This window comes from Doryrhamphus excisus, chromosome 10, assembly GCF_030265055.1.
Source record: "Doryrhamphus excisus isolate RoL2022-K1 chromosome 10, RoL_Dexc_1.0, whole genome shotgun sequence".
In the NCBI taxonomy this organism is placed as follows: Eukaryota; Metazoa; Chordata; class Actinopteri; order Syngnathiformes; family Syngnathidae; genus Doryrhamphus; species Doryrhamphus excisus.
The window spans coordinates 1,666,753-1,681,269 of record NC_080475.1 but is presented as its reverse complement, the minus strand read 5'-3'; the positions used below and the strand labels follow the sequence as shown (position 1 = coordinate 1,681,269).

The 14,517-nt window shown below is 41.8% G+C and overlaps 2 protein-coding genes across 2 annotated transcripts; both read left to right on the top strand.

Moving 5' to 3' along the window:
* Nucleotides 1–936: 936 nt before the first annotated feature.
* Nucleotides 937–6,784, top strand: znf576.2 (zinc finger protein 576, tandem duplicate 2). Its single transcript, XM_058084330.1, has 5 exons — nt 937–1,172; nt 1,851–2,015; nt 2,222–2,337; nt 4,907–5,050; nt 5,137–6,784. Exons 2-5 carry the CDS (start codon nt 1,871–1,873, stop codon nt 6,001–6,003), a joined length of 1,272 nt encoding a protein of 423 aa, XP_057940313.1. The 5' UTR covers nt 937–1,172; nt 1,851–1,870; the 3' UTR covers nt 6,004–6,784.
* Nucleotides 6,785–7,374: 590 nt separating this feature from the next.
* wu:fe05a04 (zinc finger protein with KRAB and SCAN domains 7) lies at nt 7,375–13,148 on the top strand. Its single transcript, XM_058084319.1, has 4 exons — nt 7,375–7,756; nt 7,840–8,267; nt 9,998–10,968; nt 12,502–13,148. Exons 2-4 carry the CDS (start codon nt 7,853–7,855, stop codon nt 13,009–13,011), a joined length of 1,896 nt encoding a protein of 631 aa, XP_057940302.1. The 5' UTR covers nt 7,375–7,756; nt 7,840–7,852; the 3' UTR covers nt 13,012–13,148.
* The last annotated feature ends 1,369 nt before the right edge of the window (nt 13,149–14,517 follow it).

Here is a 14,517-nt window from a genome sequence, read left to right as displayed (position 1 = left end):
CAAGCTCTTCATATACTGTGATAATTGCAGTGACATGACCGTCGCTTAAAATGATATTGGGGCAACACTTAAGTCAAATAATTACTTGCTACCATGATATGCACTACTTCTGGAAAGCGGAGGTATAAAAAAAAACCTGGGGTGCTTGTTATGTATTTTAAAAAGGTGTGTAGAAATACTGTATATTAATAATTGTAGATATGACGAATGTTGCACGTCAAGGAGATTTATTTACTGTGAAGGTCTTACTACAGAAGGCTGGACTAGCTGCACTGGAAAAGTACATACGTTTTGCTACTGATACTATTATTTATTTTTTATTTCACATTTGGGATGTGTATGTTTCTGATTTTTATATTAGTTTAACTTTATACACATTTAAATGTTTTTTTTTTCATAGATACATCAGAAAGTTACAGACATTTTGACCTACAGTTACAGCATAAACATGACGGCTAAACAATAATAACGTGGACGCATACATGGCAAAACAAGCTCTGGAATTTATCTCTAAAAAAATGTTTTTTACTGTTTCCTATTGTAACATCAAATTGTCTTTCCATAAATAAAATAAAGTTCTATGAAAATATTTTGTAATAAAATGTCAAAAGTGCAGTAAATGAATGCAGTAGGTAAGTCAGCAAACATGACTACGTAATGTCATATGCAGCTCATTAATAGGTAAATACACAATGCAAGTGCTAAAAAGCACAGCTAATGTGCTATTTACCAGTAGACCTATTCACATTTCCCATTCGCTGCGAGAAACACATTGTACCTGTAAGAACCATTGTGCATTTGAAACAGTAACCCACCAATGAAAACTGTCCGTCAAGTTTTTGGTCACGTGACCGCGAATCCCCAACATAGAATCACACCGAATAGAGCGCTCTCAACTCTATTTCGCTGTGCTGGCTTTGCTTCAATGAATTAACAAACGTGTGCATTCAGATACTTCATTTAATTTCGCGGTGTTCCCGCGTAAGATAAAATGCGCAAAATTCGTTTGCACAAAATTTGTCTTTTCAGGCGATTCCTGCTTGGGAAGGTACGGCGGCCATCTTAGTTGTAATAACGGCTATCAACGCGCATCAGGAAGTGTCCAATCTATACGTTTTACTTCTCGGGGGTCAAGTCTGTCAGTCAAACTACATTCAAAGAGCGCTTTAGAGGTAATGTAAACGCTTGTCATTATGTTATTTTTAAGTCTGGTGTGTACTTATAGGAATTTACGTACATAATAATTATCACTAGACTATACTTGTCGTTACCAAACACGTACCCAAACTTATTTAAAATACACGAGAAGTGCTACATTCTATTTGAGCGGTATTCAGTGTTGTTAGCACTAACTAGCAAGCTAGCTAGGCTTACGTTAGTTCGCTAATTTGACATTGCGGTATTGTAAAATATATCATTCTTATATGTGGCTACTATTCCCAAGTGTACCCGTACTCATCTATGTTACAATGTTTCGGAAAGGCAAACATATACATTTAAGTAATATTAGCGCCTGCTAGCTTCGCGCTACGTGGAGCTAACGAGTCAGGGAAGCTAGCGGCCTGGAAAGGCGAGTGAACGTTACTGAAACTTGAGGGGCTCCGCTGTGGAAACACGAATCATGTTGTTATCTTGCGTAATAAACTAGTTGTATCTTTTTCAGAAATACATTTTGCAAATTTACCTGATTATTTGCATGCTGTAACAGTTGCAATATTATAATTAGTGCAATGGATTTGAACCTATCCCGCATTTAACGAAACAAAGTGGACCCACGTTGTAATTTTGATTTGTTGTTTGGGTTAACTAATCATTCCTTTGTCCCATTTATTCGTGTATCTTCTCTGCAGGATTTCCGTAATATCCCACGATGGACTCGGACATATTAAACATAGAGGATATTGTGATGGGAAGGGCAATGCCAAATCAGCCTCCAGAAAATCCCCCGGAAAAAAAAGTGGAATCATACAAGCCTGTCATTACAAATGGACCCCCAGCACAGTCTGCTCAATCCTGTACGTAGAATATAACCACAACCTTGTCTGTTGATGAATCAAGAGACTGGTACACTGATATCAGACTCCTTTGTTGTTGTTAAACATGTATTCCCTGCGGCTTGTATGCATTTATCTGTGTGATGATGATAGACAGCTTCTTCAGTATAATGATGTAGTTGACTGAGAAATTGCACTGACAACTGTTGCGTTTCCTGCTCACCTAGACCAGCATGAGAACCTGCAATGTTTCCAGTGCTTCATCACATTTTGCAGTGCCAAAGCCAAAGAGAGACACATGAAGAAGAGTCACCGGGAAGAATACAAGCAACAACTTCAGCAGGTTAGTTTGAGAGTTTTGATTTTGAGTCGTATTTCATTTTTAAGTTTCTATGCTTGAAGAATACATTGTAACCAGCCATGAATGTTTTTTTTTAATGTTGTCTAATTTGCATTGCATATGTGATTTAAAAAGAAAACATATTTCCTCGGCTCAGCATGTGCTGACTTGAAAAATAACAGCGTCGTCTCTTGCTACATCACGGTTGGAATATTGTTCCCTTGCTCTATCATGGTTTTTCAAAAAGTAGTACGAGAAGTACAAGTCATATGTAGTATTTTGATCACTAAGCGTCAGTAATGGTACATGGATTACATTACATTACCTTAGCACTAATGAAGTCAGCCATGGTATGTCCATCATGATGGAGCGAAAAACGTTATCCTCCCATTCCGTGTGGAAGTGGTACATTTTTTGCTTCGCACTTTGTGGTTCTTCCCTACTGCGCTTTCTTTTAAGTTTAGAACAAATAAATTGGAGGCTAACTGGAACTTTCTACAACCTGTAAGAACCATTGTGCATTTGAAACAGTAACCCACCCATGAAAACTGTCTGTCAAGTTTTTGGTCATGTGACCGCGAATCCCCACCATAGAATCACACCGAATAGTCTCTTATGTCCCTGCAGTGACCCCGTAGTCTGCGCAGTGTGCTGTCAACAAAGAATAATGTGTAATGGTGATTATAGGGGTGTTATTTCTAGTCTCCATTGCTCTTTAATGATGGGAAAAAAACTTACAGTGAAGAAAATAAGTATTTGAACACCCTGCTATTTTGCTATTTCTCCCACTTAGAAATCATGGAGGGGTCTGAAATTTTCATCGTAGGTGCATGTCCACTGTGAGAGAGATAAACTAAAAAGAAAAATCCAGAAATCACAATGCATGATTTTTTAACAATTTATTTGTGTGATACAGCTGCAAATAAGTATTTGAACACCTGTGTATCATCTAGAATTCTGACCCTGAAAGACCTGTTAGTCTGCCCATTAGAAGTCCACCTGCACTCCATGTATCATCCTGAATCAGATGCACCTGTTTGAGGTCGTTAGCTGCATAAAGACACCTGTCCACCCCATACAATCAGTAAGACTTTAACTTGTAACATGGCGAAGACCAAAGAGCTGTCCAAAGACACCAGAGACAAAATTGTACACCTCCACAAGGCTGGAAAGGGCTACGGAGCAATTACCAAGCAGCTTGGTGAAAAAAGGTCCACTGTTGGAGCTATCATTAGAAAATGGAAGAAGCTAAACATGACGGTCAATCTCAATCGGAGTGGAGCCCCATGCAAGATATCACCTCGTGGGGTCTCAATGATTCTAAGAAAGGTGAGGAATCAGCCCAGAACTACACGACAGGACTTGGTCAATGACCTGAAAAGAGCTGGGACCACCGTTTCCAAGGTTACTGTAGGTAATACACTAAGACGTCATGATGTGAAATCATGCATGGCACGAAAGGTTCCCCTGCTTAAACCAGCACATGTCAAGGCCCGTCTTAAGTTTGCATATGACCATTTGGATGATACAGAGGAGTCATGGGAGAAAGTTTTATGGTCAGATGAGACCAAAATAGAACTTTTTGGTCATAATTCCAATAAGCGTGTTTGGAGGAAGAAGAATGAAGAGTACAATCCGAAGAACACCATCCCTACTGTGAAGCATGGGGGTGGTAGCATCATGCTTTGGGGGTGTTTTTCTGCACATGGGACAGGACGAGTGCACTGCATTAAAGAGAGGATGACTGGGGCCGTGTATTGTGAGATTTTGGGGAACAACCTCCTTCCCTCTGTCAGAGCATTGAAGATGGGTCGTGGCTGGGTCTTCCAACACGACAACGACCCGAAGCACACAGCCAGGAAAACCAAGGAGTGGCTCCGTAAGAAGCATATCAAGGTTCTAGCATGGCCCAGCCAGTCTCCAGACCTGAACCCAATCGAAAATCTTTGGAGGGAGCTCAAACTCCGTGTTTCTCAGCGACAGCCCAGAAACCTGACTGATCTAGAGAAGATCTGTGTGGAGGAGTGGGCCAAGATCCCTCCTGCAGTGTGTGCAAACCTGGTGAAAAACTACAGGAAACGTTTGACCTCTGTAATAGCAAACAAAGGCTACTGTACCAAATATTAACATTCATTTTCTCAGGTGTTCAAATACTTATTAGCAGCTGTATCACACAAATAAATTGTTAAAAAAATCATGCATTGTGATTTCTGGATTTTTCTTTTTAGTTTATCTCTCTCACAGTGGACATGCACCTACGATGAAAATTTCAGACCCCTCCATGATTTCTAAGTGGGAGAAATAGCAAAATAGCAGGGTGTTCAAATACTTGTTTTCTTCACTGTATTTAGAAAGTCATAAACATTTTCCAAAAATTCAGTCTTTACCAAAATATTCAATTTGTTAATATTGAATTCTACTTCATGTAATTTCACTTATCACAACCAGGTGTGGAACCAATTAACTATGATAAACAAGGTGTTTGTATGCAACTCCTCCTTTCTCCCCAACTGTTTGGCTATGATCGTTCCTCATTTTTCCTAATCTTTGGACTCCTGTGTCACATTCGCAGGGAAACACGTTGTTCACGTGTTACGTGTGTGACCGCACATTTCTGTCCTCTGAGGAACTGACTCAGCACCAGCCAATACACCGTAAAGATGACAAGCCCTTCAAATGTGCCCACTGCAAGGAAAGCTTCAAAGTATTCTCTGAGGTGAGACGCTTTTTATGTAAAAGGAAAAAAAAAGGCTTGTATCCCATGTTGCAGTGTGATCCATGCCCTTCTTCTCTGCCATCCAGCTCACAACACACAGAAGGCAGGTGTGTCCAGAGAAGCAGCTCCCGTGTAAAGATTGCAACGAAACCTTCAGAAGTGCCGCGCTGCTGCGGACGCATCGCCTTGCCCAGCACCCTCGCCCCGACACAGACGCCGCAGAGCAGCCAGACGACGCAGCCAAAAGCCACCGCTGCAAGAAGTGCGGTCAGGGCTTTGAGACGGAATCGGAGCTGACCGAACACCAGGAAAAGTATCCCGAAGGCGAGCTGTGCAACGGCAGCACCACGGCTGTTAAGAAGCGCGGGCGGCCCGCCAAAAGGGAGGAGGCCTCAGATGCAGAGAAAAAGGTCAAGCGGAAAAAGAAGGATGAAGCGGAGGTTCCTGAAGAAGGCGCAACAGCAACAGCAGCAGCGGCGGCCCCCGCAGTGGCAAACGCCAGCAGCAGCTCCGAGCCGGCGGCGCCTCAGCCAGAGGAGAAAGCAAAACCAGGGGCAGCAAAAAGGGGTCGTCCTTCTAAAGCAACAGCGGCAGCACAGAGTGAAGCAGAAGACAAGAGCGCTGACGGCGAAGATGCAGCAAAGGAAGAGAAACCCAAAGCGGAGCCCGCGGCGCACCCTTGTCCGGATTGCGACCTCTCCTTCCCCAGCCTCGTTCAGCTGCGTGCTCACAAGAAGGAGAAACACACCGTCCGTAAAGCCCACCCATGTGCGGAATGTGAGGAAAGCTTCGCCCGTCCCGAGCAACTGGACGCACACATGTCACGGGTGCACGCCGTCGGCCGCTTCGCCTGTCCCACTTGCGGCAAGAGCTTTGGCCGCGAGCGCACCCTGAAGGCTCACCAGAAGAGCCACCCTGAGGAAGAGACGGAGAACTCCAAGGCTAAAAGATAATAACAGTGACTGGCCGTCTGAGGAACTTAGACATGAAGTGTCCTCCTTTTTTTCTCTTTTGGCATCCCGATTCTCACGCTGATGATGTGAGGGGAGGTTTGGATTTCAAGCTGTAATCTAACTTAAAACATCTCATGTTGACTAGCTAAATGTTGTTACTGTTATCTAAACATGAAATAGTTCATTTATAAAAAAAACATAGGAAGCATTGATTCACTTTTTTAAATGTTTGTTGTTTAATTTTAAAATGTGTGGTGTGAATTTCTTACATAGTCTTGAGTTAAGGAACTCATTTTGTAACATTTTTTTCCCTCCTAAAAAAAGACTGGATAAGAACATCTTTTGTAAGGTATTAGATGGCGAGTAAAAATGCCATGTTTCAAATGTTTCTCAAAATAATGTACAGCCTCTGGTTCATGTTACACATTTTCACACCTAATATTTACACCAGGATTCTTTCTAACCTCAAAAGTTTTTTTTTTTATAAACATCACGCTTCAAATAACTTGCCAAGCGCTTTAGATTCAATGTGGAGTTGTTGGCATGTGGATAATTTGATCCACTATAAAGATAAATTCTCATTCATTACTCCTTTATTTTTCCACTTATGACAATTACTATGTCATAGACATTTATGAATGAAAATGGTGGCTCTATTATGTTTATAGTCCCACAAACAAGTATGTATATTAAGTGTCTTCACTCTTTGGATTGTTTCTCTCCCACTGATGTGTCTGGACAGTGAACATATGTAATAAAAACATGCACGCCCATGGAGGCTTTGGAAGAAATAATTTCTATTTGCCTTTAAGTCAGAATCAACAATTAATCAATCAATTAATTAATCAATTAATCCCCAACTTCTCAAGCACACTAGTCAGTCTAGTTGTGTGCCAGCAGAATTAAGTCAATCCCATAAACTTGTTTATTTTCAAGCGTTTGTCTAAAGTATCAAGTTGATATAGTTGGAATATCTGGACGTGAAATTAATTTGTATCACAAACTATAAAGAAATAATAGCAAAAATATTACGTTCGCTAAAAATGGTGCATTGTTCATACCTGTCAACCTTCTCGTTGCTATTAACAAAAAAAACAGCACAACTTCCGGTATGCTCGGCAACATTCGGGTAACATCGGCGATGGGCCGAAAAGAGCCTAAGTCAGGCCTTCAAAATAACAGAACCACGCCAAAACGCGTTATTTTACCCCCTTTCACGTAGTTTTATAAATATCTTGACTTAAATGTTGACAGGTGTGACTGTGATTGTAACGCAAAGGCATAGTTTTATTTTCAAATGCAAATATTAACAGGTGTGACTGTGACTGAAACGCGAGGGCAGTTAAGACATGTAATACCACTCCAGATCGCTAAGAGCGCTCGACTGCGTGTTGCTACTTCCTGTCTTTGTGGTACCGCGTTTGTTTTCATTTCTCCTTAAGTCCGCAAATTGGCGAGGTAACAAGAGTTCCCCGCTAACCACAATTGAACGGTTTAACTTTGGCGAGGCTTTAAGTTACAGTCTCAAAAGACGAATGACGTTTATTCTGCCATTTGAACACGAGAACTGGCGCGGAGAAAGCTACAGAGGAGTCGTTGCAATCACCGAGTCTTCCTGCCAGGTGAGCTGCGTGCTCCAGTAGAAACCTGCCATTGATGAAAGAATGGCTTTTACGACCTTCTCAACAAAGCATATAGGGAGAAAGAGTCAGACTGAAAGGATTTGACACACCTCTTCTTTTATAACTACCTGGTAAGTGAGACTATATCTGTTTTTCAACGACAAAGAGAGCACTTTTATCTAAGAAAACTGCCTGCTTTTGCGTTCCACTTCAGGGCTTCTTACAAAATGTCCACCATTGAGTACACCATTGATATCCAGCTGACAGAATTGGGGTTTCCCATCATCCATCAGCCCCAAGAGAGCCTCTCGGCATCACATCCGAACTCCTTGCCCTCTTGCCACTCGCCTAATTTGACCCAAAACCCGCACAAAGAAAACCTACTGGTCCTAGACCAGCCGTCGAAGCTAATTAATAAAGGCCCAGAGGCGTCGCCATGTCTGCCAGAGAGTGGACAGGAGGTAAGAGGCACGAGCAGCGAATTGCCGCCATTGACGCCCCACCAGGAAGTTGTCCCGTACAATGAAGACCAATCACAAACTCAGCAAGACAATGTGGAGGGGAGTGACTCTGATGACAGTAAGGTGTCGGTGGTTGACGACGAGGAGGAAGAGGACGACGAGGAGGAAGGCCTTGACGATGGTAAAACCATTAACTTTCATAATATTGAAAACTTTATTAATATAGATACTTTATTCTTTCATACGAAATACAGTTAAGCCCCAAAATTACCGTATTTCCGGACTATAAGTCACACTTTTTTTCATAGGTTGGCTGTTCCTTGCTACTTATACTCCAGAGCGACTTATAAATGAAAAACTATTTATTTAACATAAACACTGGACACCTTTTCTGTTCATATTTATTTTTTGTGTAGCTGAATAACCATTGTGTTAGCATATCTTACACATATTCAGCCTGTTCTTTATTCTTTTATTAATGTTAGAACTTGCCTTCCAAGATGGCGTAATGTCTGTTTTGGTCAAGTAGTTTGTAAAATGCGACTTATACTCCAGTGCGACTTATGTATGTTTTTTTTCTACCTAATGATGCATTTTCGGCCTTGTGCGACTTATACTCCGTAGCGACTTTAGTCCAGAAAATACGGTAATCATCATTAATTACCATTAGCAAATATGAATAAGCCAATTTTAACTATATTTAATGAACAGAAAGATAAATGGGAGGACAGGATTATACAGTAAACCTCGGATATATCGGACTCGGATATATCGGAAATTCGCTCACAACGGACAGATAAAAAAGAAACGATTTTTCTGTAATGCATTTCCAATAAAAATTCATTGCATATATCAGATTTTTTATAACGGATTTCGCCTATTTCGGACAAAATCTCCAGTCCCGTTCCAATGCATTTCTATTAAATTTCCCTCGCATATATCGGATGGCCGCATCGTGGCGCTCCGATTCGCCGAATCGTGACAGGCCGCTATACGACGTCATTTGCAGCGTTTGCAGCGTTGCCTGCGCGTCCAGGTACATTGGAAACATAGTCAAGGAAGTGCCTTTTTATAACGGATAAAATCCGATTTACGCATATACCGGATATAAATCCGATATATGCGTAAAACTGACATTTTCCGGTATACAACGGATTTCGCTTATATCGGACAAAATCAGTGGGAACAATTGAATCCGATATATCCGAGGTTTACTGTACATATAAAGTTTTTATAATAACTCCAATGAACTGTATATGTCAATCAAGCTCAAAGATACACACCACAAAATACCACAAAAATCCTTAATCTAACACTGGTATCTCTAATAGTAGTAGAACATTTGAATCACACTTATAATATGAGCAATGATGGGTTGCGTTCAAAGACGTCACGTAATTTAAGGTAAATTGACTTGTATGTGTGACTTAAGATGTACAAAGTTAGATAAGGATATTCTTTCTTTATCTTCCTGTTTATTTACACACATACATGCCTTTTATGAAGCTGTTTTTCTGTTTTCCTGAATGCATCTTGCTTTCTTTTAATGAGAAGATGAGTGGAGAGATGTGTGTGGTGCAAAGATGTTTTTTCTGTTGTACTGAGTGTCCCTGAATGCATCTTGGGTTTTGTTGTAATGAGAAGTGTCTTTCTCAGGATGAGTGGAGAGATGTGTGTGTGGTGTGGGAATTGTACCGCTGCTGATGTGTTCAGGTCAGAATGAAAAGCGTCAGACTGTGTGGGGACACTGCTGTGCTTCTGTCTGCCATCATAACAGAGAAGCATGCTTGCAGTGACGTGCATGTGTTAATTACACTCAAAAATGTAATGAAACAATATTTTAAAAAGATGAGTTGTTTGTGGAATCCATCGATACTCATGTGAAATTCTGATTCCTTGTCTTCTCCACAGAGTCGGCTAACTCCGGCGACTTTGTCTGCAGTGTCTGTGATCTCCACCTGCCCTCCGACTTCAAACTCCAAGACCACATGAACCTGCACACGGGAGTGCGTCCGTACTGCTGCGCTGAATGCGGCAAGCGCTTCTCGCAGATCCACAATTACCGCGCCCACCTGCGCACACACGCGCAGGCCAAAGCGGAAAGTCCACACTGCCGCATTTGCCTCAGATCCTTTTTCACGGACAAAGCTTTGAAAGCTCACTTGGGCAGAGCCCACTGGCAGAATGAGTTCTACGAGTGTGACTTGTGCAAACGTGTCTTCACCTGTCTCACGGATTGTCAAAATCACGTGGAGTTGCACAGGAACCCAAAGGATTTCGTCTGTGAAAAATGCGGCCGCCACTTCGACACTCCGAAGTCCCTCAAACACCACATGATGAAGTCCTGTTACGCCGTCTTTAAATGCACCGACTGTGCAGAGACCTTCAAAAAGAAAGACGCGCTCCTCAAACACAGCTTCTCCCATCTCGGCTTGTTGCCGTACACTTGCGTGCGATGCCAACGCCACTTCCGCCTCGCGAAGCTTTACCGCCATCACAAGTGCGAACCGGGTCGGGTTCACTGCGTGGCCTGCCTAAGAGAGTTTGGCAGTCAGGAGGAGTTTGAGCAGCACAAGAAGGACACCGGGTGCTGGGGGAAACAGGAGGACATCGGTGACACCATCCGCTGCCTGGAATGCGGCCTCCATTTTGCCACCAGTGAAGAGCTGAAGAAGCACGCGGGGGCTCACCAGAGAGTCCTTAAATGTGCCGAATGCGGGAAGGGGTTCCGCTCTGCCTTGTTGCTCATGTCCCACATGGGCGGCCATGCCGGCAATTCCCCCTGTCTTTGTAAGAGCTGTGGACTCGGCTTCCCGCATCAGCACACCTATGACAGCCACCTGAAGACATGTCAGAAATCGCCTCAGCCTTCCAACCCCACGGTGAGTGTGAACCTTCTTTTGAAAGCATTGACTGCATTAGGAGAAAAACCTCAAATGGTGTTCCCCTAATCAAATAGCGCTACAACCCCCGAATGCTAATCCCCTCAATCCATCCATCCATAAACGTATTCACAATTTTGCAACGTGCATTTGTTATAAAACGGTGTTCCACTCCGGTTCAGTATATTCCCAAGTGCTTCTATTTTCTATTTTTCTTAACTTAAAAACAATAAGTTACCATCAAATTTGCTTCTCATGTCTTGGTTACCTTCTTAGGTTTCCTCATCCATGAAAATGTTGGTTTTAATACTTTTGGTGTGGGCATGTAGGCCTTTTTTTTGTCACTATACCCCTCGATTTCAATTTCCAAAAATGGTCAAATGAACCTCAAAAGAAAGAATATTAATAAATTGAAGGTTCTTTTGTTACCTGGCTATTACTGAGAGCGATAGAACATATCTCTTAAATCAATTAGTTTTATTTTTCTCATTTTAGTATTAATCACTAAAGAAACATCTATGGTGTTAGGGTAAATTTTGACCCATATATATTAATGTCAAGAAAAGGTAGAAAAAGTTATTGTTTTCAGCAACAGAACTTGAGTATAAACTGAAATCAAAAAGCAGAACAGGTCCAGATCTTGGTTCACTGTACTTCTTGCCATTCGTTCCATGATCCAAATTGTAAATGTGAAATCAGCCAATCAAATGAGTGAATTCACCTCACATGTCTGGACCTTGTTTTTCTGCTGGTATACTGGAAAAACGATCAAAATGAGAATCCCCTTACATGATAAGAGGAGCTGGTTGCTAATTGTACACTTATGATTTGTTGATGTAGTTAATCTTCAAACAGCTAAAATAATGCATAAGGCTAAAAATATCCATTATATAACACATAATACATTTATACAATTTAGACACTAATACATTTGAAAGTTACTATGGTACCCATTATGTCATTGTATGGTCATATCACCTTGTCACCTATGTGACAAAAAAAACCAACTCAAACTATATTAGGAAAGCAGGAAGTGAACAAATGTAACAGTTACTAATTGTAAAAGTACCAGGTGGAGGGGTAGGATTTAATAAGCTTTGCTTCTTCCTACTCCTTTTGGACATGTGGAACTGTGAACTGATTATGGGATGCACACATTGTAATCTGATGCATGTTCAAAAGAAATAAAACCATTACCATTACCAAACATGGCGGAAATGTCCGTAACGACGACAGCCATTCAGAGTAGATCTTTTCCTAACAGAAGGACCGAACATGGAGCTAAATGTGGATCCCATGCCTTGGAGTTGGGTTAAAATTTTCCTTTTCACTTCCCGGTTGCTGCGGACCATGGATTTCAATTTGAAGGATGCACTTTGTGGCCATTTGTACGGGTTAAAACTGCACCAAATATGCTCTCTATTGTGGAGTTACATCATCACCACTTTGAATGAATACGTCTTTTTGGGGGAGGGGTAAGTTAATGTTACCAGTGTTGCATATTAACAGCTGGATGTGTTTGCCTCCTTTTAGGCGTCCACAGTCCAAAAGAAACCGTTCTTGAAAAGGAAGCACGATCCCGCTCCCCGAGATACCAATGTCCTAACTCCAGCAGTCCAAGCACAAGCCGTCACTCAGATAATAAATAAACCTGCTGCATTGCTACCAAATGTTCTGCACTCCAGGCCTGACCCATTAGGCGGCTGCTGGAAGCTCACCCTAGACAAAGTACCTCCGCCTGGTGTCAATCTTGTCCTCCTTGTGCCCGTCGCCCCTGACGTCTCACAATTCCAAAGCCCAGCAAATCCTCAAAAGATAGTTTGGACAAATGTTGAAGATGCAGCATGTGAACCACTGGATTTGTCCCAAAAAAAATCCGGTCCAACACAGAGTGAAGTTCCGCCCCCTGCGATTAAAAGTGAACCATTGGAGGTTGACTTCACCGGAGAGGCGCAGGGACAAGAATTAGTTAACCCCACTGTTGTGGATCATTCGTACTGCACACCAAGCGACATTAAGAAAGAGCCTGCTGAGGGAAATTAAACCAAGAGTTTGCCTTTTCATGACTTGCTTGTGCTTTATGGAGACATAAACACAACGTCTGGACAACACACACCACAAAGGAGATGAGAATAATGTAATGTCAATGATGAAAATAAAAACATTCCTTTTTTGGCACACAACATTTAGGTTTGGGGTAAAGCTAAATGGTACGTATTCAATGCCTATGCAATTCCAGACAGGAGTTTTTTTCTTTTATGGGCAATATTTAAATATAGAGAAAATATGTAGAGTTTCTTCTTATTCTGCAACACTTGAAAGAATGTGTGTGGCGTAGTGAATGTTTGAAAAATCTGCATGTACATTGTGATGTTTATACTTAGCCTTTGTAGATTATCGGTCATCCAGGTTGTTTTAGGAAATCTTAGGAATTTTTTTTTTTATCTTAAAAGGTTGAATTGAGGTAACTTGACTGTTTTTGTTGAAGATGCTTCACCTTTCATCTTTTAAGATTTCTAACATTTATAATTCATATATTTAAATGATTTTTTCACATCTTTTATAGGGATGTCAGCTAATTATTTGCATCAGTTTTTTTCCCCCCAATCATGAAAACATATTTTTTTAATAATGGGACATCTCTAATCTTTTTTGTTTTGTTTTTTGGGCTGCTATCGAGTGGTTAGCGCGCAGACCTCACAGCTAGGAGACCAGGGTTCAATTCCACCCTCTGTGTGGAGTTTGCACGTTCTCCCCGTGCATGCGTGGGTTTTCTCCGGGTACTCCGGTTTTCCTCCCACATTCCAAAAACATGCTAGGTTAATTGGCGACTCCAAATTGTCCATAGGTATGAACGTGAATGTGAATGGTTGTTTGTCTATATGTGCCCTGTGATTGGCTGGCGACCAGTCCAGGGTGGACCCCGCCTCTCGCCCGAAGACAGCTGGGATAGGCTCCAGCACCCCCGCGACCCTCGTGAGGAAAAAGCGGTAGAAAATGAATGTTTGTTTTTTTGTTTTTTAAAAGCTGGTTCACCCCAAAGTATGCAGTGTAGTGAAGAGTGCAATGACCCCTACGTTGGCGAGACCAAGCAACCTTTATACAAACATGGCACAATGTGGAAGAGCAGCACTTTTCCCGGCATGTTCATGTCCATCTTGCTGGGTTGAACGAAGTATCAAAGAAGCCGTCCATGTCAAACTAGAAAGCCCATCTCTAAACAGAGGATGAGTTTTGCACCATCATCTATTGTCCTGACATCTCTCTCACAAAAATTGTCTCAATGTAGAGCGTTTTGCCACCAGACAGATGAACATCCTGTTGGTACGCTCCAGAAGTCGTTCACCAGCCACCAGAGACGGGGAAACGCCACAACCACCATTTCCCACCTGAAGAACCCTTTTGGATTAAAGGTAAAAACGTCAAAGTCCAGTTACCTCAATTCAACCTTTGCAGATGTTTTTACTTAGGTTTCAAAACATCTTAAATCCCAGTAAAAACGCCTCATCAGAAACAATACACACAAACTAGGAGTGTAAATGTAAGTCT